Consider the following 22,052-nt stretch of genomic DNA (forward strand, 5'->3'; position numbering starts at 1 on the left):
ATCTTAACCAAAGACTACTCCAGGAGGGCACTTGCTGCTAAATATCTAGAAGACCATAATTGTATTATGGCATTTTATTATACAGAGAACTACAGCTTTTATCACAGACGTGGAAAAAATGATAAGAGACAAAGTAAAACAAATTATAACTCTTGACACGTTATCTATCTGCATATTTGGAAAAATCAGACATGCAAGTTTTTGCAGACCATTATAGACGATTCCTTACAGAAGAACAATCAAAACATGGACTTTTTAAAGGTATTTCATTCTCACAGTGTGCTTATTGCTTCTTATGATGAACTAGTCAAGCAAAGCTTTTAAGAACTTGGTCAGTACTACACTACTTGCTCTGTACTAATGCACCTTCTTTAAATAACCACATATCATACTATTACTCTTTCACTCCAGTTCATAGAGACCTCACTCCAAGCTATTCCAGTAAATTTTACTTATATAACTAAAACTTTTCATAACAAGCAGGAGCCACTTCTCTCAGCACAAGTAAAGAACCTAAGCTTTTAAACACTAACAAATACTCTGTAACAGTATATTCTTCATGAAGCTTGTAATAAATATATCAAACTTTTTTGCCACCAAGCAATTAGCCACGTCAGAAGGATACTTCCTGAATTTCCCAGCCATCTTACTGGAGCACATCCCACTCAAATTTCTCTGGACCATCCCAAAGATCACATAAAACCGAGCATGCTGGATATAGTAAATGACGCAAGGAGGGGCGTGTGCATTCAAAGCCTTAAGCACACAAAGTACTCGTTATTCCAGAGGCACACTGTCCCCACAGCAAGAGAGCGACGGGGCCAAGCTCCGGGAGCGGCGGGACCCTCGGGCAGGTGCCGGCCCCAGCGCAGGTGTGGAGCAGCCTCTGCCGAGTGCGACTGATTCACTGTGACAGAGGAAAACAGGCTCTGTCCGGCACTCACGGCATTACAGAGCCAATATTTGCTTTGTACAGTGCATTGGGCAGAAACGCCCAGGGCAGCAAACGCCTCCATTTCAATTTTTAAAAATGGGCAACATAATCATTTATTTAGTAACATTTCCTCTCCTATCCCGGTGAAGGCTAACGCTCACAGGAAATAACCTCCACCTTTTTCTTTTCAACAAAACAAAAAACGCGCTCCTAAAGCATTTCCTTATAGTTATCCTGCCTAGTTCCAGATCCGGGACACGGATGCCAGTCACACCGGCGGCTGCGGGGGCCGAGGGGGACACGCCCGGGGGATTCACTGGTACCCCAAAGCTCCGGGAGGCAAAGCCGCCTCAGCCCCGAGGCCAGCGCCGTGCCCCGAGCCCCGGCCGCCGCCGGCCCGCGCCCTCCCCCGCCCCGGCCCCGCAGACCTTCTCGAGCGAGCCGTCCATGGCCCCGGGCCCGGCGACGCCGCCTCGGCCGCTCCACGCTGGCAGCGCTGACAGGGCCGCGCGGGGCGGGCCGCGCTCGCGCGCTCACCTGGGCAACGGGCCCGCCCACCGCCGCGCGCACCACCGCGCCGCGCCGGCGAGGGGGTGCGCGGCGACCAAACTGCGCAAGGCGCAGCGAGGCCGGGGCCGATCCTTCGCTCCGCACACCGCCTGAGGCCGCTCCCCCCCGCGCCGGCTGCTGGAACAGTCCCGGCGAGAAGCCGGGTCGGTACTGCACAGATAGCGGCGCATGCGCACGGAGTGCGGCCTGGCCGGCGATTGGCGGCCGCTCCGGAGCGGAGCTGCGAGGCCAGAGCGGGACGCCGGTTCGAGTACCCGCGGCGGCGGGTTGTGGCAAGCCGGCCTCCGGGAGGGCTCTGCATGGCTCCAGCCTTCCTGAGTTTCTTGGTTGTCACCCCGCTGTCGTGTACGGGGGCACCAAAGCCTTTCCTCCGCGCACGGGTCCCGCGCCGGAACGCTTCACGACCTTGGCGGAGAGCACGCACCTGCCCGCGGGTTCCCGTCCGACAAGCAGCCCCCGAAGACCCAAACCTGGGCTTTTTCTGAGCTTTATTTCTGTTCTTCCAAGCCGCAGTTACTTTTCGGTACATATGCCTCTTCCTATTAGTGCCATTGTTGTTATTTAATAGCACCACTTGCAAATGGCGCTGTTTTGCGCAGGGATGTGTTGGGATGAGGAGCTGGAAAGGGCAGTCCGTGGGCCCTGACACAGCGTGTCCGCCAAGCACTGGGCAGCGCGCTCTACACTCTTACTAAAATTTACTTAAATCTACAAGCCGTCCATGCCTATTTATAGTTGTTCATGGAAGAATTCATGGTAGTTTCAAAGGCATTAATCCAGGTCACAGAGCGAACTACCACCTCCTGCCTGGAGATGGTTCCCTCAGTCAAGCCTGAGCCCATTGCCAGGAGCAAGGGGAAGATCCTCGCGGATCCTGGCGGATGCGCCGTGGCCAAGGGGGCTGTCTTGCAGGACACGAGCCACCCTCGGTGTCACCCCACAACGTGGGCTTCGAGTCCGCTTTGTGGCACTGGTTCTGCATGTACAAAGCTGTGTACACGAGTCTCTTGAATCACCTCACATCACCTGTGGCTTTCTCCTCAAGTTGTCTCAGCAGCAGAGGGCAAAGCAGAGGAACCCCACGGGCTGCTGCTGCTCAGCAGGTGTGCATCGGCCCTGCTCAGTCTGCAAAACAAGGGCAAAATTGAAAAGAAAAAGCCATAACCTACTCGTAAGCAGGCAAAAAGGAGATGATTTTTAAAAGATAATAAGGAAACAGTGCCTAGTTTTCACTTGTTTCTCAATAGCTGCAGCACTAATGCACAGTGACCCCATGGTACTACTTAGACCAAACCCCAGGCGACATAATCACTGACACTTTCGGGGTGAATGCACAGGCGCTATAGAGGCGAGCCCACGAGCTGGCGCCCAGCTGCCCTGCCATAAACCGCGGGTCATCCATCACCCACCGGGGCCCGGCACGGGGAGCCGGCCTTTCCTGGCAGAGGGAGCGCTCCGGGGCCGCGGGGATGGCGAGGCGGCGGCGGGGCCGGGGCGGCGGCGGCGGGCGGGCCCGTGGGAAGGAGGAGAAGGACGAGGAGGAGGAAGAAGAGGCGGAAGCGGCGGCGGGCGATGGCCGCGGCGCTGCTGCGCGGGGTGCGGCGCTTCCCCTGGCTCTGCAACGTGCTGCTCTACGGGGGGCTGTTCGCGGCGGGGGACGCGGCGCAGCAGCTGCTGCGGGGACAGCCGCCCGACTGGGCGCAGACGCGGCGCGTGGCGCTGGTGGCCCTGGCCTTCCACGGCAACTTCAGCTACGTGTGGCTGCGGGCGCTAGAGCGGGCGCTGCCCGGCCGCCGCCCGCCCGCCGTGCTGGGCAAGGTGCTCTGCGATCAGCTCCTGGGCGCGCCCGTCGCCGTCCTCGCCTTCTACACGGGTGAGTGCCGGAGGCTCGACCGCAGAGCCCCGCAGCGGCAGCGGCACCGCATCGCGACCCGCGCCGGGCTCGGAGAGCGCGCACCGGCAGCGGGACTCGGCGCCCCCGGGGTGGGTGGGTGCCCCCTGCCCGCCCGGCGCGGCTCCCGCACCCCAAAACGCCGCTGCCCGGGCGCTCGGAGGGGGGGCCGCGGCCGGAGGCCCTGCAGACCCCGGCGGCTCTCCCCGAGGATGCTTGCGGGTACCGCGGGCGCTGAACCGCCTGTGGCACTTCAGGGCTTTCCATGAGGGGTGCTGGACCAAAGGAGGCCTGCCCTGAGCTCGGTTGGGCACGTAGTTTTTAATTAACAACAAAGAGTTCAAAGCACCTTCAAGGATTGTAGCATCCATGTCTGTTTGAACTGTTCTGCTTAGTTCTCAGCATCAGCTGTCTCATTTTCCAAAACACAGCTGTAAATGTCAGGAAATGCCATAGTTCAGCGAACCAGCTTCTGCTGTGAGAGTCTATAGAAACACAGCATGCTACTAATGGCTAATCTCAAAAGCTAACAAGTAAGAAGATACTTCAAAGAAGTCTAGTATCTATTTCAGAAATAAACATGAGGGAATAAGAAAATTAAGAGGTGAGACTAATGTAATTAAATTATCTAATTTAATTCAAACTTCATGTGGAAGAAGAGTAAGACAGGTCCTCTTTTTGCCTGGCATTGTGACATCTGTATTCTATGACCCCAACAGGGAAATCATTCAGTTTGTTTTTGAAGAGAAGTAAAAAAAGAAGTCAAACACCAGATACTTCCTCTCAAAATCTTAACTATGTCACAACTTAAGCTGAGAATTGCCCAAGGACCAGAAGGATCGGAAGGACCACAAAGGGGATAGTAGAAGTCCCTAAACTGGGAACCAGTAAAATAATGTATCCATTGAGCGATACCGATAACCTCAAGGCATGGGAATACCCAGAAAAATCCCAGAGTCGGACTAAGGAGCCTCTGCTTATATGGTAAATGCCTTATTCTGTCTCTCATGGGTGTAAAAGGTGCTTTCATCCTCTCTGTTCCACCACCACACCACTGGTGACTGGTATGGCAGAGAAACAGATGCTGCACCACCTGTACACCCAGTATATCTCAGCTGATCTCTGGTGTCAGTGCTAGGAGTCAAGTCAACAGATGAGATTTCTTGTAGCACTATTAGGTAGTTAGAATGGTATTTTTTGTAACAATATCAGCTTTTCTTCCAAAGATATTACAATATATTTTGAGAAGGGTCTGGGATGTCATTGAAAAATGTGAGGATTTAATTGTTTGCTTTTTTTCTGATTATTGTAAATATTTTACCACTAGGTATGAGCATCCTTCAGAGGAAAGAGGACATCTTTTCAGACTGTAAAAAGAAATTCTGGAATACATATAAGGTGAGGCAAGCAATTTGCTTATCTCACAGCTAAGCAAAAAAAAAAGGATAAAATATTTGAAATATTCCTTCCTCCAACCCTCTTTTTTCACTCTTTCTTTCACTCCATTATTTAATTATGTGTAGGAAGCTTTATGTACCAGCAGCCACGTGAAGTAAAGGCAGTTTGGGTTCAGCAGTGTTGCCAGATGAGTGAAATTATGCCATTTTAAAAATGTACAGTGTTTATATACATAACATTTGCACCCAGCTCTGTTTGACTGACAGCCCTACAATACAACAATGATTCAGGGTTTTTTTACCTTTTGTCTTAAGAACTACCCACACACAGTGGTTAGTTAGTGATACTATTGGAAACACTTTTATGCACACCTATTAAAATCATTAATTACAGAGACACCTTCTTTGATAATAATTTTTAGCCTGTACTTTTCAGTGAGAATTTTCTCACTTTCAGAAACACAACCCCTTGCTTTAAGAAGACTTTGCTATAAACAATTGGCTTTGATTTGCATTTCTGCATACACAAGACAAAATTATCTGTGCACTTCAGAGCTCAGCAAGCTGAGAACATTAAAGGTTTCTCAGATGCAAGAAGAATGATGGATTAGCAGGAAAAAAAGTAATAGAAGAAGAAAATGTGATTGCAATGTGAATTTCTTTTCACAGTATAGAACTATAAAGGTAGGATGGAAAAGGATTATTTTTATTCCTATGGAAGATGATTCTAAAAGCAGTCCCACTATAGCCTATCAAAACATAAGGTTTCTATCAGCCTTATGTTCTATGAGTAAATGATCCATTGATTTTTCTAAATATGCCTTATGTGTATGAGTAAGTAGAAGGAGCATTGCAAGTGTGAAAATATAAATAGTGTTCAGTGGTATTTTTCATTAATGACTGAAACAAATGTTCACATGTTTAAACATTTGTTCACCCATCTGGTAAATGCGCTTATTGTGTCTGGTGTCAGATGTCTGTGAAGACTTAACTGTGCTTAGGGTTTTTTATTTAAAATGAGTTAGAATAATGTGTTTGAAAAACTCACAGCAGAGGCTCATGAAGATGATTAGAAGTTTAATATGGCAACCTCTAGGTTAAGCGACTCCATTTGTAATTGAACAGCTTTTATTAACTTCACTCAAATATGTTTCAGTCATCACTAAATGTGGAAAAAATGAATCTTGGTGGTTGAAATCAGTAAGAATAACAAATGATTCGTTTTCCTTTCAGACAGGACTGATGTACTGGCCTTTTGTGCAGGTGAGTTCTCAGGGTAACTCCGTGAGCCTTTCTGTGCCATAAAACCTGGCCTTTTGTGCAGCCACATGGTGTCTGACCCCAGGAGAAGCAGTAGAGTTGTTGGGTGTGTAACAATGCCTCGAGCACTAACTGAGCTCTCTCTCCTTCCAACACAGCTGTCAAACTTCATTTTGATCCCAGTTCACCTGCGAACAGCTTACACTGGGCTCTGTGGCTTTGTCTGGGCTGCCTTCATTTGCTTTTCCCAACAGAGTGGAGATGGCACAGCAAAGTCAGCATTTGTGTGGCTCCAAGGAGAGAAGGTCAATGCAGATGAAGAATCATCAGACAAATAAGAACTTTAGTTCTGAACGCATTTTAAATTGCTAAACTGAGTTTGTGAAAGTCAGTAAATCACACTGCAGCCTCATTGTTATGTTTAAAATAAGCAGTTATCTCAACATTTGGTGGTTAGTATAAGCAGTGGAACAGTTTGTCTTTGTGCCTGTTTATTTTTCATAAAAGAGGCCAGTTGTATATTGACATCTAATTATTTTCATGCTGTCAGCCCATCTCATCTGAGAACAACTGACTTACAGGGCAATGTAAGCAGTTGCACATCATGTCAGACTGCCTCACTGGGGAGAAATATTAACTGTAATTTAATTTTCAAGCAACTTGTAATTGCTAGAAAAAGGAGAATAGAACATTAAATCATCAGTTGTCGGACTTGACAATTGTTATCAATGCAAGATTACTTGCAGAACAAAATTTAATGGATTCCATATCTAAAAAGTGGCATTGAATCTGTTTCATTGAGAGGAAACGTAAGTGCTATGTTTGTAGAGCCCACTTTTCTATGGGGCCAACTTCTTTTTATTCTACATGAAAATTTATATAGCAAATGAATTATTTCATAGAATATACAAACCTGAACTATATTTGTACATGTTTTATCTTAGCTAGGAGAATAAAGACAGCTTTGGTCAGAGTCCTTTGGGGGGGTGGATGCTGCCCATTGACCCTTGGGGTCAGTCATAAGCAGCTCCTGCACAGTGGAACCCCCCTAAGCACTGCAGAGAGTTTTTGTTCTGTGTGCAGCCACTGCTTCCTTTGCTCTTCAAGGGCCAAAGTGTTGAAGAATACATGAGGGTCTTGACTCCTCCACTCTTTTCAGCTGTTTCATTATGCTGAAGATATAATTAAAATTTTGAAGAAAAAGAGCACAGGAAGGAAGGTAACATGAATGGCAGAATCCAGCTATATATATATATCAGGAACTTCCATTTCTTCCTTAAATGGCTTTTAAACATTCCTATTCACAGAAGACACTGGGTAACTATACACAGGAGACTAGGAGAAGGTGAAAATTAATTATGGATCTGTTTTGTCAGCTTGAGGATCAGGTCTGGGTATGGGTATTTTTTAAATGTGCATATGTATCTCAGAACCGGAACTGTGCAAATTTCTGTGATTGCTGTAAGTTGAAATCAGACCAGTAAAGGAGCCCTTGCTAGATTAGAATGGGATTTTATGCCTTGAAGTTACTGAATTGTAAGCTTGAGAGAGTATCTGATTGAATGGGTCTGATTCTAAAGAGAAGACTCATCCCTCTGTTACAACAATAATAAACCACTTTGAGGAATGTGTGAATTCCTCAGTCTTGTCTAAATAGTGTACCAAAGCCTGCTTAGGCTATAAATATACATTCCTTTGGCCAGCAGCTGTGCTACTTAATATATTGGTAACAATTATTTGTCACTGTAGGAGCCCAGTGCATCTTAGCTGAGAAAGGAAAAGGGATCATGCAAGCACTGCCCAATCTATTTCAGGTAAAATCAACTTGTTTAGCATAACCCAGTAGTCAAGCATGATGCAAAGTGCCCATATGGCTTTGACCAGAGGACTGCATGAGGGGGGGAGCTGGGTAGATGGCAGGGGGCTGCTTTCACAGCCTGTTTTGCTGGCCGGCAGGTGGAGGAAGTACCTTCCCTGTCAGGATGGACAAGTCACTGCAAATCCATCTTCAGCTGCACAGGCAGATGTGGAAGAGCACACCTGCCTACAGCCTCAAGGTGGAATTCATTTTAATTGACTTTTGACACCTGTGGTATGGACATCTCCAACTTGGTTAATTGGTTTAAGCTCTGTATGATGAAATGTGCACTGTAAGAGCCCATTTCTCTCCATCTCTAACATGGAAGCTCATATGACTGGCTGCTATGTCAATAGCTTCTTTGTAGATGCTTATATTTGGTGAGTTGAATTCCCCTGCTGGATGTTGCTGCATGAATCACATAGTGTAAATTGAGCAGTCCTGATGTTGGACATCCCAGGAGGAGTAGAAATCCACAGAGGAACTAACTGCATTTTGTCTGTATTTAAAAAATGAGTGAACAAATGCTTCAGACAGCTATAGCTGTTAAACTGTTCTTGTGCATATAAAGTCCTCAGGATAAAGAAGCAATTTCAGTAGTGGCTTTTTTCTGTTCATATTTTTGGGATCAGACTGGTATTCTGAATTCTATTTAGTAAGAGCTAAACGTTTCAGGTAAGGTGTGCTAATGAAGTATTTAACTTTTTTTTACAGATGCTATTTATTTTTATTTCTGCTTGTGCCTTAAGTGTTTAATGATTTGTAGCTGTCACTTGGAGGAGGGAACTGGAGAATAATGTCATTACAAGGAGAGTGAAATGCTGGTGGTTTGCTGTAAGCAGTATGTGATGTTTTGCTGTAACTCAGAGCAAAAAATCTTTCTTCATGGGTATGGTTGGTAAAGCTTAATCCCCAGATGAATCAAGAATTTATAACTCATGATCTGTGTAATTCTGATGCCTTTCTTCATCAGGACTAACTAATAAATGAAAGATCCATCTTTTATTTTAAATGGCTTAAAAGCTTATACAAGCTGTGCTTTGTTGCTCTCTGCTTTTGTGCTGCCAGCTTTTTGCTTGGGAATTTGAGCTAAATGCTGCTTTGTCGTCAAGTTTCTCTGGCTGGGGAGTTCAGGATTTCTCTCCATCTTTCTATTACTTGAAGTACAATTCTTTCATGTAATGGAAGCCTGTGGCTCTTATATTTCAGTAGACTTTAAATCCTGCATAAGCCTTTCACTTTTCTCTGTTTTTCTTCTTAAGGCACTTGACAGCTAAGTAACACAAGTCCCTTTTCACATCAAAAAAATTGTGGTTTTTTCTTTTAATTATGAGCACTGATTGGTCTCACAAACATTTCAGACCCACATAATGCAAAATAATGAAGCTGTGTTGGAACAATTTCTCAGTGTGCATAAATTAATGGACCTTCTAAAGATTTTCTTCCTCTGACAGTTTAGTCTGAGGACCTAATCCCTTAGTTGTTAGAGCCTTCATTATTTCTTGATACTTTTTTGGCTTAGAAGATTAATTTCACAGAATAACAGAATGATTGAAGTTGGAAAGGGCCTCTGTATGTCCAGCCCAGGTCATCTAGTCCAGCCCTATTTGACACATATGTAAACTTTTGTTTGCTACTTCTAGCAACTCACTAATTTTTTTGGGGGAAAAAAAATAAATAAGAAAAAGTCAGGCAAGATTTATCCTAATGTCTCTCTGCTACCCTTTGAAAAACAGTCATAAGGGCTTTATGACTGTTTCAAGGAATTGCACTGATCTTACTGCCAGCTGAACATGCAGATTTCCACAGGATGAACAGAATTACACATCACATAGGTGCTCAGGAAGGAGCAACATACTGCCAGTAGCTATTGGGCCTGCAGTCAGGTGATCTTTTTATGCCATGGATCCTTTCTAAGAAGAAATGGGATGAGCAGACATTTGTATCAGGTGCAGCTCCAGCTCCGTGTTATTCTGGATGGCTGTGGAGATGTGGAGTCTGAATTTGATAAAATGAGAATTTCAAAATTTATTTTTCTACTGCAAATCTTTTATGTAAATGAACCTTCTGTGCTTACTAGTGTGCTAAATACATCCTTCTTAGAAAATTCACCAGAAGGCCTCTGTCTTTTTCACACCAGAAGAACCCATCCAATAACACAGCATAAAATAACCGGTTCCTGCTGCAGCAAAGGTGAAACTGCCTCTAGTCTGTTACCATATCTGATATGCTGAGTTCTCTTTATAGAACAACCTTTGAAATCTATGCAGCTTCAGCCTTCCAGTTTTCTGCTGTAAGTGCCAGTGCTTCCTGCTTGTGCTGCTGCCTCTACTGCTAGTGCCAATCCAGTGAGATGTGCAAGAAATACTTGCATTTTACTAAAATAATGAACTTCAAGTTGACTGAAATTGTCTATGTTTTTGCAAAGGCTTAATAAACATTAAATGCTGTTTTTTGGCTCTGTCTGTCTTTAACTAGTAGGTGTATAAGCAAAGGCAGATCGTATGTAATGTTCTCATGGTATCTTCATGGACCACATGCAGCAAAAAGCTCAATTTGATGTCATAGATCTTAACACAGCAGCAGAGTAAAAACTAAGCAGGGATTATTCACTCCCTTTAAAATGCTGTTACATACATAAAGTCATCTGCCATTTCCGTACAAATTCAGAACAGAATTAATAAATAATATATATGCAGAAGGAATGGAGGAATTCAGGTAGGAAAAAGATATAAACTTTTCTAGAGTACAGAGGTTAGAAATGGGATCCTTACTGAAGGACTTCACTCAGCCTAGTTTGTGTGAGATACTCTTGGGAAGGAAATGGTTCAGAAGATTTGAGGCTGAAGGAAGTAATATATTCCACAACTGGATGAGAGATATACCACGTCCATTCCATGCTGTAATTTTTTTGTATATTTAGAATGAGGAGGAAGCTTTATGGAAAGATTTCAAGTTGAAAAAATTCTGTTTCACAGACTTCATGGCCAACAGCGAGAAAAAGGATCACTGAATGCTTGGGTAATGCAAAGCAAGGATTTCTTCCTGAATCAAACCAGTGATGTTGAGTCCAATGCCATCTTCTAGGAACTTATCCAAAGACTTCAAGTAACAGAGGATCTTCTGCATCTCAAAGAAATTATTTATGTGTTCTTATGAAATTTTATTACCTACCCACATCAACCTAGCCTTAACATTCTAATAAAATATTACTACCTTTCTGACAAGATTTAAAGACTTGGTACAGCAGGCAAAGCACCTTCTTTGTGCATGTAGTGGTAAGCAGAGTTTTTGTTTATTCCTTGGATAACTGTAATAGGTTTAGCTCTGTTAGCCCTTTGCTATATCGTTCTTGAAGCTCATTTGCAAACCCTTTTTTGCTGTGCAACCTCTAATTTAAAATGTAGAGAGTAACACTGTATTAATCCCAGTGACTTTCACATATGCCTCAGATAATATTCTTTCTATCTCTGCCTAATATTCCTGTTCTTAAACCGCTCAGGACTGTCTGTCCTCTCTTAATGTCCAAGTTGCACTGAGAATTCACATGCAATTGCCAGTCCACCATGTCTGAAGTTACTGTAATCCATTTTAAACACGAACAAAGAATGCAGATTACACATCTGTATGTGTTGCGTATACTTTTCAACATCATCCACCCTACCAAACACTGCCTTCCCTTTTTTTGCAGTTTATGAATTTAATGTGGTAATGCCTGAAAATCTTGCACCTTGTGTCCAGATAAAAAAAACAGACTTTAGTGTAAAGAATATAATAGAATGTATCATTCCCCTCTATGCAACACTAGTAGCAATTACACCTTTTTGTGCTGAAAGAAATCTTGGACCCAGAAAAGCCTAATGAGGTGTGAAGTATGGTCAGAAAAGACGTCGTTAAGGACAGCTCTGCTGTAGCAGCAGGTACATCAGAGAACTTCAGAAACTGAAGAATGGGTGGTTTTGTTTGCTGTGTTCAGGGAAAATCAGTTATGAAGTGGGGCTATAAAACAACAGGGGAAAAATGACATCAGGTCAGTGTGCACACACTTGGGGTTGTGTAAGCAATGAACAGGGGACACCTATGCAAATGCTCGCCTCTGCCAGAAGACCTTAAAAATGGGATATTGATACAGTCACCCTTTTCCATTTTACACCCTCAAGACTGATAGAATCAAAAAGAGACCAAGAGGAAGCATGGATGTGTAGCCTAGTAGGTAGTTCAGTCACCAGAGATATCGGGAGAATGGGAACTGACTGGGAATGAGAACTGTTCCCTAGTTCTGTTACTGTGCTTTATCCAGTTACAACAGAACTAAAATGTATAAGCACTCAGATGGCTGTGATAAATACAGGGTTTGGCCCATATGGACTCAAAGCATGCACACGCAGTTCTGCACTACATGAGATCCTTTATCTGTGGAGGAAGTGTCAGCTTCATTCTGAATTGTGTGCCCTTTTACAGGGTGTAACTTGGTGGCAGAGTAATTTAAGTTGCAACTCTTCCCTGGAATTAGTGTCTTACTGATAACTAACATGCACTTAGTGTATGCATACATAAGAACAAACCCTCATTATTATTTCTTTGATTTGTCAGGATAGCAGCTTTCCTGTCATTGCACAAATATTTTGGAAAGAAAATACAAGTTTTGATGATTTCTTTTTCCACCTCGAGTTGTTTTCTCCTGTTCTATGCTGGCCTGTAGAAATCTACCTCGGAAAGACTGGTCCCCTGTGGTATTCTTGTTCTGCCATTGCTTACACCTCTCTGTGAATTAAAAAACACCTTTACTTACTACTGAGAGTGTTCAGCTGCTTCCATTTCATGCATCATATATTAGTTCTACATCTAGTTCAGAATGGTCATCATACAGTAATGAATTATTTTGTGTTCATAATTACTTCTGATACATCATGGCAATTATGCATACAGTGTTTAGCTTACTGTTTGGGGGCAGAAATTGGCAAAAAAAACCCAATGGAACACAGGTACAAATATAGAGAGAAATTCAAGTCATAAAGAAACCTTTCAGAATTCAGGGCAGTGACTTTATAGCTTCCAGTTCCAGTGAGAGGAGTAGTGAAATGGCCCACAGAAGTGGACCTGCCTGTTAGGATGCAGGGGTAATAGAGCATGTACGCTGCATACGGACATGCATCAATCAGCAAGACACTGGCACAGTCGCTTTGAATGCCTCACAGCTTGCAGGCACTTTTGAGCTCTCTGTGTAAAATGCCAACTTGTGTAGGTAAAATGGAAGCTTACAGAAAGTCACCTTTACAGTTTGGACCATGGTAAATGAGAAAAGGCTCAGGCCCTGAGAGAGCTGTGCCTGGGGCTGTGTGCTGCTGCGTTTGCAAAATTTACACAGGATGTTTATTACTTCAAAATGGACATGCCCACATACACACTGAAATATTACTTGTTGCCTGCCGTGTTTGCAAGTCTAATAGCCCAGACCAATTTATGTTGACATCTAAATTTACTGAACTCAAACATCTGTTTTTCCTTTGTAGCTATGGACACCCATCACTGATGCAAAAGCCACCTGCACAGTGACTCACCTGCACAACAGTCAGTCCAGTCATACCACTGGACCTGGCTCCAAATGCCAAAAAAGACTCTTACATGGGCAACTTCACTACCCATGGTATTAGTAGCGTATCTGACAGATGCTATAACAGCTTTTTCTCTGGAATTTTTACCTTAAAAAGACAGTGAATGTAGAAAGAATTTACTAAGACAAAAGTAAAATGGGAAAGAAAAGAGTTTAGAGAAGTATGTTTCCAAAATCTCTAGTTTGGTCACAACTACAGCTTTTGAAGTGTGCAGATCGTTTCCATTCTTTCTACCAGATATTTATGCCCTGACTCTTTGCTGCTGCATCTCCCGAGTTTGTGCTGTGTGTTCTGACCTTCTGCACAAAAAAAATTAGTTCAGATAAATCTAAGTCACGTCTGCCATGGGGCATCTGTGATGTCTGACAGAGGTCAGAGAGCAAGAGATAGGAGAGTGGATTTGCCAACTATTCCTGCCCAGCTATAGCTCCTGGTGGCAGGATTTAGTGAGAAATGGGAACTGAAGCCGTCAGGGAAAATGACTGTGAGAGCGAAGTGCACCTCCATTTCTCTACCAGGCATTATGTTAAAAGCAGTGAGAAGAGACCTGAATTTTTGTATTTTCTGCGTTAACAGTGCTTTCAGCAGAAGAAAACCAGCCTTCATGAGTAAAGGAATGCATTTGTAATTTATATTGCCAGGTCCACTGAAAGACCTCATCAGTAGGAGAGAAATTTAATTCCACTGGCAAAGGCAGCAGCAACAATGCTCCAGAGTCACAGTAATAAAAATCCTGATCTTACATTAGCAAAATAATTGATACATAGTTAGGCCCTACTCTTGCAAAAACGTTTGTCCAAATGACCTCAGTGGGGCGGCTTCCACACACCTGCTCTTATGTGCAGCACTCTATTGAACTGGACCCTTACTGGATTTTGTGACTTTTCAAAATGAGCAGGTGAAAACTTCCTAGTTACAATAAATCACCTTATATATTCTTTGCTTTATGTAAGTAAATTCTTAGCATCCAAGTTTCTGACAAGTGGGTGTTTTTCAGCCGTACTAACAAAAGCAGTGCTTTAAATATTCAACTATTTCTAGGATCACTCCTCCATCTCCTAAACAATGCACTTGAGTTGTAATTACCTAAAAAACTTGAAAGGATGGTTTGAAATTAAACAGTCCTCAGATCCACCAAAAATTGGCCCTTCTCCCCAGTCAGACTTTTTCCCTTAGTCCCACTCTCATTCAGATCCCAGATGGACTCTTATTCCTCCCACATTTGTGTTCCTCACTTCTACCAGTGAGTCAGTCCAGCCCACCCCAGCAGGCAGCTGCACTGTCACCCAAAATCAGCTGTGCAGAGTCCTGCCACCAGCTTTTCTGCTTGACTCACGGCTCTGTTTGGGCTCCGTCTCTAAAGGCCAAAACCAGTGAGGATGAGGCACTGCAAAGTCAACAAGAGCTGTTCCAGCACGTCTGGTGCTCAATTCATGGCATATCTCTGGGGAGCACAGCTGACAGAGAAAAACCAGACTTCCCTGAGGATGTCCTAAAACTGTCCAGCTCATCTTGTTGGCTAATTCCAATTCTGAGGAAGACAAATAGAGAAATCTTCTGTTACAATTTTAAAAGCAATGTGGAGGTTTTCTCACCTCCAACACGTGAAGCACTCCTCAAGCAAAATTGTTCACACAACAGCATCAATGTGCGCCTGTCCAATTAGTAAGTGTATCACTGAACCCAGAGGTGGTATTTTTGAAGTGTTGATGATTAAGGACAAGACTTTGCAGGCAAAGGTAGATGACAAACAAATCAGCTTTCTCAGCATTGACCCAGAGTTCCCTGTAACTCTTTATAAATGAGGCAAAAAGGTTTGCTGTGGGGCACTGGACAACCTGTCCAACTCCTGCTTCATTGTCTTTATGTCAGAAATTATACACTCACAGTAAAGAGCGATGTGATCTCACTGAGAAAGGTAGTCTCCAACTGTAAAATGCTGTTCACGGATTTCATCTATATAACCTCCCTTACAATAAAAGAAAAAACTTAATAATAACAATCATAATTACCACACTTGTGCTTCCTGCAAAATCATTTCCTTTATTCCCAGCAGGCTGCATAAGCAGCAAAGCTGCATGCTGATGAAAAATGAGAAACACAATATCGCATCACTTGTTTGAGTGCTGTTCTCTGGCTTGGGGCAACGTGATGCTGGAATGAGTGCCATTCCAGTCAGTGCAGGACTTTTAGGAAAGCCAAAGGCTGAATGCACAGCAGCCTGAGATGTGTTAGACTGCAAAAGCCATGAATGGCTGTGGATGTTACCATTATTTCCCAGCTGCTCAGGTCAGAAGACGTGCTCAGCTCTGCACCGGCCACAAGATCGACAGTCCTGGCAGCGAGCGGGTTTGCGAACTCTCGCCTGCCCGAGTGGTTTGGCTACGCCAAGGGGAGCGCAGCCCGCAGGGCTGGGCAGCGCTGGGCAGCGCTGGGCAGGGCTGGCAGGGCTGGGCAGGGCTGGGCAGGGCTGGGCTGGGCTGGGCAGCGCTGGGCAGGGCTGGCAGGGCTGGGCAGGGCTGGGCAGCGCTGGGCAGCGCTGGGCAGGGCTGGGCTGGGCTGGGCAGGGCTGGGCAGGGCTGGGCTGGGCTGGGCAGCGCTGGGCAGGGCTGGCAGGGCTGGGCAGGGCTGGGCAGCGCTGGGCAGGGCTGGGCTGGGCTGGGCAGGGCTGGGCAGGGCTGGGCAGCGCTGGGCAGGGCTGGGCAGGGCTGGGCAGCGCTGGGCAGGGCTGGGCAGCGGCACCGCAGCGAGCCGGGGCCGCGGAGCTCAGGGCAGCACCCCCGGGGCGGGCAGTGCCCACCCGAGCAGAGGTAGGGCCGGCCGGGCGGGGCGTGTGTGCAGCATGTGCGAGCTGTGACACCGCTTTGTGTCGCGACTCGCCCGCCCCAGCCCCGCACTGAGCATGTGCCGGAGCCCCTGCCCGCCCCCCGCCCGCGGGCCCCGCGCCGCGCACGGAGCGCCCAGCCCCGCGCAGAGCCCGCGCCGCCGCATGGGCTGAGCGGAGCCCCCGGCCATGGAGCTCCGCAGGTCCATCTCAGCCAGCGCCGAGGCCGAGAGACCTATGCGGCGCTACGGGGCAGTGGAGGAGACGGAGTGGAAGGCGGAGGCGCTGGGGAGAAGTGAGTGGGGGCCGCGGGTGCGGGTCCGGCCGGCCGGGGAGCCCCGGCTGCGGCGGGGCCGGGCGGTCCCGGGTCCTGTTGGCAGGGCGAGGCCACCTCGGACTTCTCGGGGAGGAGGGTTTGTGTGACCGCTTTGCCCTCTGAGGCTGGTGCTTTGCTTTGAGGGCGCTGTGCCGGGGACGCACAGCTCGTCTGTGCCAGGGACAGGGCGGCTGAGCCGGTGCGGCTCGGGGCGCTCCAGCCTCTGCCTGCGGCACGGGCGGCTCGTTCCGCGCACCGAAGCGATGAGCGGGTGGCCGAGGAAGGATCACTGGGACGTTTGCTCTCCCCCGTTGTTTAGTAGGTGGGATTTAGTATAGGGATTTTCATAAATATTGGTAGTCTTTAATGTTTCACATTAAATGTCTTTAGTTTAAAGACAACTAAATGTTGTTTAGTAGGTGGGATTTAGTATAGGGATTTTCATAAATATTGGTAGTCTTTAACATGTTTCACATTTGGAAAGCACAGATGACGACCACTTTATTCCCTCGTTATCTTAGGCAGACGGTACAGCAAGACGGCACTTAATTCACACCTTCAGTGGTTTAACTGAATTGATGAGCTCAACAAATGTTCTGTGCTGGGAGAGCTTTCTTGAAATCATAATTTTCTGGAAAGCGGCAATTGACATAAGCTGTCCAAAGTGCCAACGGAAAGAGTAGTTAAAAAGACACATCACTGCCAATTCACATTATCCGTGGGACCTTGTTGTCTCTGAGATACCAGCTATTATTCTTCTATTGGCAGAACTATCTTCTTTACAACCTAATAAGCCTGCAAACCCCTTATAATTGTCCAGGTAACCACTGAGGCAAGAGATCTTGAAAAGCTAGTCACAAAAACTGTACTAGACAGTATCAAGAAAAATATTTTCTAAGTTTCATCAAGTATTTGATTTGGCCACAGGAAAAAAAAAAACTTTGTGTGCTATCTGTTGTGATGATTTCAACTTGGCTGGTACTGGAGTTGCTGATATCCTTGATTCCCCACCCATCTTTTGATCGTGAAGTTTCACGTGGATGGTTTTAAACATGGCATGGCTTTGCAGCACCTTGGTAGCAGATTTTAGCCAGTGCATCTGCTGTGTTTACTTTTCAGAGACTGCTGTGTTCTGGAATGATACTTCACCTCTAGCTTCAGTTTTTAATGGCTATGTTATTGTCTACCGTATGCTGATGACAGGGTGTAACTCTCCCAGTGACGCTTCGGTTGCAGTGTTGGTTTTGTTGCAGTGCCTGGCATAGATTCAGGACTGAGAAACTCCACACTTTCTAAAATGGAATTGAAGACTTAAATCACTGTTGACTGAGTTGGTTGAGTCAGACACATGCAACAGTTTTGCAGGTTCTCTGGCACGATATGGACGTGCTTTTCTTGTTCTCATAACCGTGTCTGGTTTTGTTCCAGCACTCAGGAGCTGAGTGCACTGCAGCACTTGTAATAATAATAACAATAGTAACTGGTATCCCGAGGTGCCAGGAAAGATTATGTCTTGCAAGCTTTGGACAAAAGATGGTCTGTTTGGCAGAAGGCAGTGTGCAGGCTGAGAGGGAGATCTGATCTGCTCAAAAATACGTATTCAGCATTGAGCTGCCACCCAAATCACAGCTTGACACCCAGTACCAGAGTGGGCTGTTGGCAGGACTAGGACCCAGTGTATGAGGTGTGCACCCTGGCTCTGCTCTGAGCTGCCCTTCTACACACTAGTTTCTGTTGAATATTTCTCTGTGCATAACAATTTAGATAGGAGTAGGAAATAATCTAGAGGCTGTGATCTGTTCTTTGAAAAGTAGAAAATTTTTATTTATTTGAATAATTAATTTCTTTTGTTTGCTTATTGGCTCCAGCTTTCTTTAAATACTGTGCAAAATGTTATTTATAGTAGCTGGTTTAGATGATTGCTGCCTATCTTTCCTATTTAAATACTAACGCTGACTTCTGGTCACACTTTTGCAATGATTAAAAATAAATAGATCTTACTATTTACTGTAATGCTTCCTTACAGTCCTCCTAAATTGCATGGCATGATGACAGTAGTCGCCAGGCTGTCTGTGAAGGAGCTGAAAAACCGTCATCCCCTTTTTTACTGATGTTTACAATTAGCTTTTGGTATTTGCATATTGTTTTAAATATGAAGTGCTTGGTAAGAGTATTAACAAAAGCAGAAGTCTATTACTGCATATGAATTTGTCCTTTTTTACTCTGAGGATTTGTTGTATTAAATCAGGATCTTTTTGGAGGCAGAACTTGTGTATCTGTACAACACTGCACAACAGAGTGCTGTTCCCTGGTCAGTGCCTGGTGATGTGAGTGCAGTCTTATCACAAGAGAATGTACATCCTGATTATGTCCATTACAGAGAGAATGTCATGGAAGTCAGGTAATTTCTCTTCAGTTTGTCAAATGGAAAGGGGGCTCTGTGCTAACGTCTCTATCCATGGTACTGGAGGCATTGCTGGGTATTGGTTATAAACAAAGATGAGTTGCTTCACAGCATTGAAATGTGCATCATGCATATTTCTACCCTACAATGGCCTCTTTCAGCCAGGTTATCAGTGGAGTTAAGCTGGATCACAGTAGCTGAGGATCTGATGCCCTGTGACCTGATGGTGTCAGGATCTCTAGTGGCTGTGCAAGCAAAATATGAAGCAGATTGTTTAAAGGTGTCTCTTTAACAAGTCCCTGAAGCCTTTCTCTTTGCATACAGGAGGGAGTTTCCAAGGACTAGAGAACACTAAGAATGGTGGTTTACTATGTACAGGGCAACTCATCTGTGTTCAAGTGCATGCATATAAAAGACAAGCTTATAAATTGTCAGGCTTGTATAATGATAATGTGGTTAAAGCCTTCACAGTAAACGATTTTTACAACTTAGTCTTGGGGAGCCTGCTCTGAAGCAGAACACTCGAGCACTTTGGTCTGTCCTTACTACTGAGTGCACAGCTTCATTTAGAAACATCGGTCTTGCCATTGGCAACTCATAATGGCCTGATTAAATAACTGCATGCACACCATGCGAAGAGCCACAGAGAGACAAAGCAGTTTTTCACTGTCCTTCTGGACACGGCACTTCTCAGATTTCTGCTGAGCTTTCCTGTCCTCTTGCAGTTTGTGTGAGGGCTGAAGCTAAATGCAAAATTCACCATGAACCCTCCAGCTTGAGTCAGTGTAAGGAAGCAGAAATGCCAGAAAACTGCAAAGATTATGCTTTGATGCAATTTAGTGCACCATGAAACTTGTTTATTGTTTTCATTTGAAAGGTAACTCAGCATTGGAGGTAAGCTGCCACACTCCTGTATTGCAGAGACCCACCTTTTTGACTGTTCTGGAATATGAAGCGGAGAATAGGGGAAAGGGGCCCTGTTACAGCTTAGTACTAAAGAAGCTGGAGATTCCCACCATGAGACTCAGTAGTAGCACAAAGCCTTCACAGGCAGCTTTACTTGCTCTCCCTTCTTGCTGTGAGTGTTGTATCACAACTTCTGTCCAAGGAAGGAGCATGAGAACACTCCAGAACAGCACCAGTGGGGTGAATCTAGTTCTGAGATCACTCTGATGTATTAGAAAGATAGAACAGCTCCGAGGTTCACTGAGATCCTGGGCTGACACATGTGAAAACTTATTTCACCATATTCGGTTAGTTTATCTTCAAAATCTTTCTAAGCCTGTTAGCCAGAAAGACTCTTGTTTGTATTTACATGCTCTGCTGCTGAGCACTGAAAACACGGGCTATTTAATGTTTTGTTTCTATCATCTGATAGTTAAATATTCAGACATATACCTTTGGGCTTTCTTTCATAATGCCCCACATATTGTACAGACATCCACAAATCCATGCTGGTGCTTTGCATAAAAACTTCCTGTTACTTCAACACCTCCCCAGTCAGTCAGTGATGCAATATAACCCTGCCTATCATACTCTCATAACACTGTTCCCCAATCTCATCATGTTTCCACTCTGGTTTTAAAAAGAAATTTAAAAAAAAAAAAAAAAAAAAGTTTCAGAGGCACAAAATGAATTCATGTGACACAACCATCATGCTGTTCCTTCACAGTCATGCCCTTGTGTTACTGTAAATGGGAATAATTGTTAATTATATCTATTACAGGCAATGAAAGACACAAAACAAATTAGGCTTATTCAGGCCATCTATTAAATAGGTGGGAAAGAGGCTAACTGAAGGATATACACAGTTATGCTTCTTTTTATAGAAACAGCAGCACTGCTGGCTTTGTGAAGGTCTGAACATGGGCTTCAATCAGAGAATGTAATTAATATTCTTCCCATGTCTCCACTTAAAAAACCCAAACCCACAATTGTGTAAAATTTTTGAAAAGAGAGTGACCAAAAAATTCACGGTGACAATAAAACGTTTACAGTGAACCCTAGACCTTTTTAGAAAATATTGGGCAAAACATTGTCAGCAACAAAGACAACTGATTCAAAGGATGCTGCCATTCTAGATTTTTACCTTTTTCATTATTTTTAATGTTAATATATTTCTATTGTACTTCAAGAGGAAAAGCAGCCGTGTCTGATCTGTGGAACCAAGACAGAACTCCCACACTGAAAATCAGAAGGGGTTTTCTAGAAAGGATTGAGGCTGTTTTCTATAGAACAGTTCTAAAACTCACCTGCTTTGATGGCAGTCAGATGGCTCTAAAATTCTCCTACACAGCTTAGTGTTTTTATAAGTAATTTGCGATTTTGGCTAGCAGTCTGTACCTAAAATGTACCATTTAATAATCTCCACCAGGTCATTGCTGCATCCCTGTAGCTCATGAGGGAAGGCTGTAACTTGGTGTTTGATTTACTTCACAAAGAGTCCAGAGAATGATTGACAGAGTGAGACTAATCCAGTTTATACTATTATACACATTGTCTCATTTTTCTAATTCCCCCTCCCACAGCTGGTTGCTCCGGCAACTACTGAGACAGAGGAAGAAGGAAAAGAGAGAACTGGAAATATTTTAGTGTCTCAGAGTGTATTCGTACTAAAATATTGGTCAATGGGGAGGAAACTGTGACTCTTAAAGCAGCTTCTTCCAAATGATACTTTATGTGGGTGTCTCAAGGCCACAGAGCAGAAATATATCAGTTATTGGGCCACCCTTGCTCCTATAGTCTCCCTCCTTTTGTTTCTATCATCTGATAGTTAAATATTCAAACATATACCTTTGGGCCTTCTTTCATAATGCCTCACATATTGCACATATTTCATGAGTTTTCACTTTTTTGTCTAGCTATGTGTGTCCAGGGTTTCTCAACAAAAAAGTGCGGTTTATCTACTCCTCAAGTTGTCCCAAGGTTCTGGACATAACTGTCTCTTTATAATACTTTGTATCCTGTGAAGTCCAACCCCTCC

The 22,052-nt window shown here is 44.6% G+C and overlaps 3 protein-coding genes across 8 annotated transcripts in view; 2 read left to right on the forward strand and 1 right to left on the reverse strand.

Moving 5' to 3' along the window:
• The window catches only part of PDXDC1 (pyridoxal dependent decarboxylase domain containing 1), a 26,892-nt gene extending 23,890 nt beyond the window's left edge, over positions 1-3,002 (reverse strand). The window contains exons 1-2 of one of the 4 annotated variants that reach the window (XM_032125621.1): positions 2,914-2,994; positions 1,929-2,629 (exon numbers count right to left, since the gene is read on the reverse strand). In XM_032125621.1, the coding sequence (XP_031981512.1) occupies positions 1,929-2,033 (105 nt within the window). In that variant the 5' untranslated portion in view covers positions 2,034-2,629; positions 2,914-2,994. The other 3 variants (XM_032125624.1, XM_032125623.1, XM_032125622.1) reach the window with 3 other exon arrangements.
• MPV17L (MPV17 mitochondrial inner membrane protein like) lies at positions 2,999-12,704 on the forward strand. 3 transcript variants are annotated; one of them, XM_032125634.1, is made up of 4 exons: positions 2,999-3,377; positions 4,723-4,793; positions 6,026-6,055; positions 10,889-12,704. In XM_032125634.1, exons 1-4 carry the CDS (start codon positions 3,077-3,079, stop codon positions 10,970-10,972), a joined length of 486 nt encoding a protein of 161 aa, XP_031981525.1. In that variant the 5' UTR covers positions 2,999-3,076; the 3' UTR covers positions 10,973-12,704. The 3 variants fall into 3 exon arrangements, with proteins under 3 accessions (XP_031981525.1, XP_031981524.1, XP_031981523.1); XM_032125632.1 differs by lacking the exon at positions 10,889-12,704 and adding an exon at positions 6,211-10,362 and having other exon boundaries at positions 3,019-3,377; XM_032125633.1 differs by lacking the exons at positions 6,026-6,055; positions 10,889-12,704 and adding an exon at positions 6,211-10,362 and having other exon boundaries at positions 3,014-3,377.
• Positions 12,705-16,442: 3,738 nt separating this feature from the next.
• Positions 16,443-22,052, forward strand: part of BMERB1 (bMERB domain containing 1) — a 47,436-nt gene continuing 41,826 nt past the window's right edge. The window contains exon 1 of the mRNA XM_032125432.1: positions 16,443-16,644. Within this exon, the coding sequence (XP_031981323.1) occupies positions 16,539-16,644 (106 nt within the window). The 5' untranslated portion in view covers positions 16,443-16,538. The remainder of the gene's footprint in view (positions 16,645-22,052) is intronic.

Source organism: Corvus moneduloides, chromosome 16 (genome assembly GCF_009650955.1).
Source record: "Corvus moneduloides isolate bCorMon1 chromosome 16, bCorMon1.pri, whole genome shotgun sequence".
Lineage (NCBI taxonomy): Eukaryota > Metazoa > Chordata > Aves > Passeriformes > Corvidae > Corvus > Corvus moneduloides.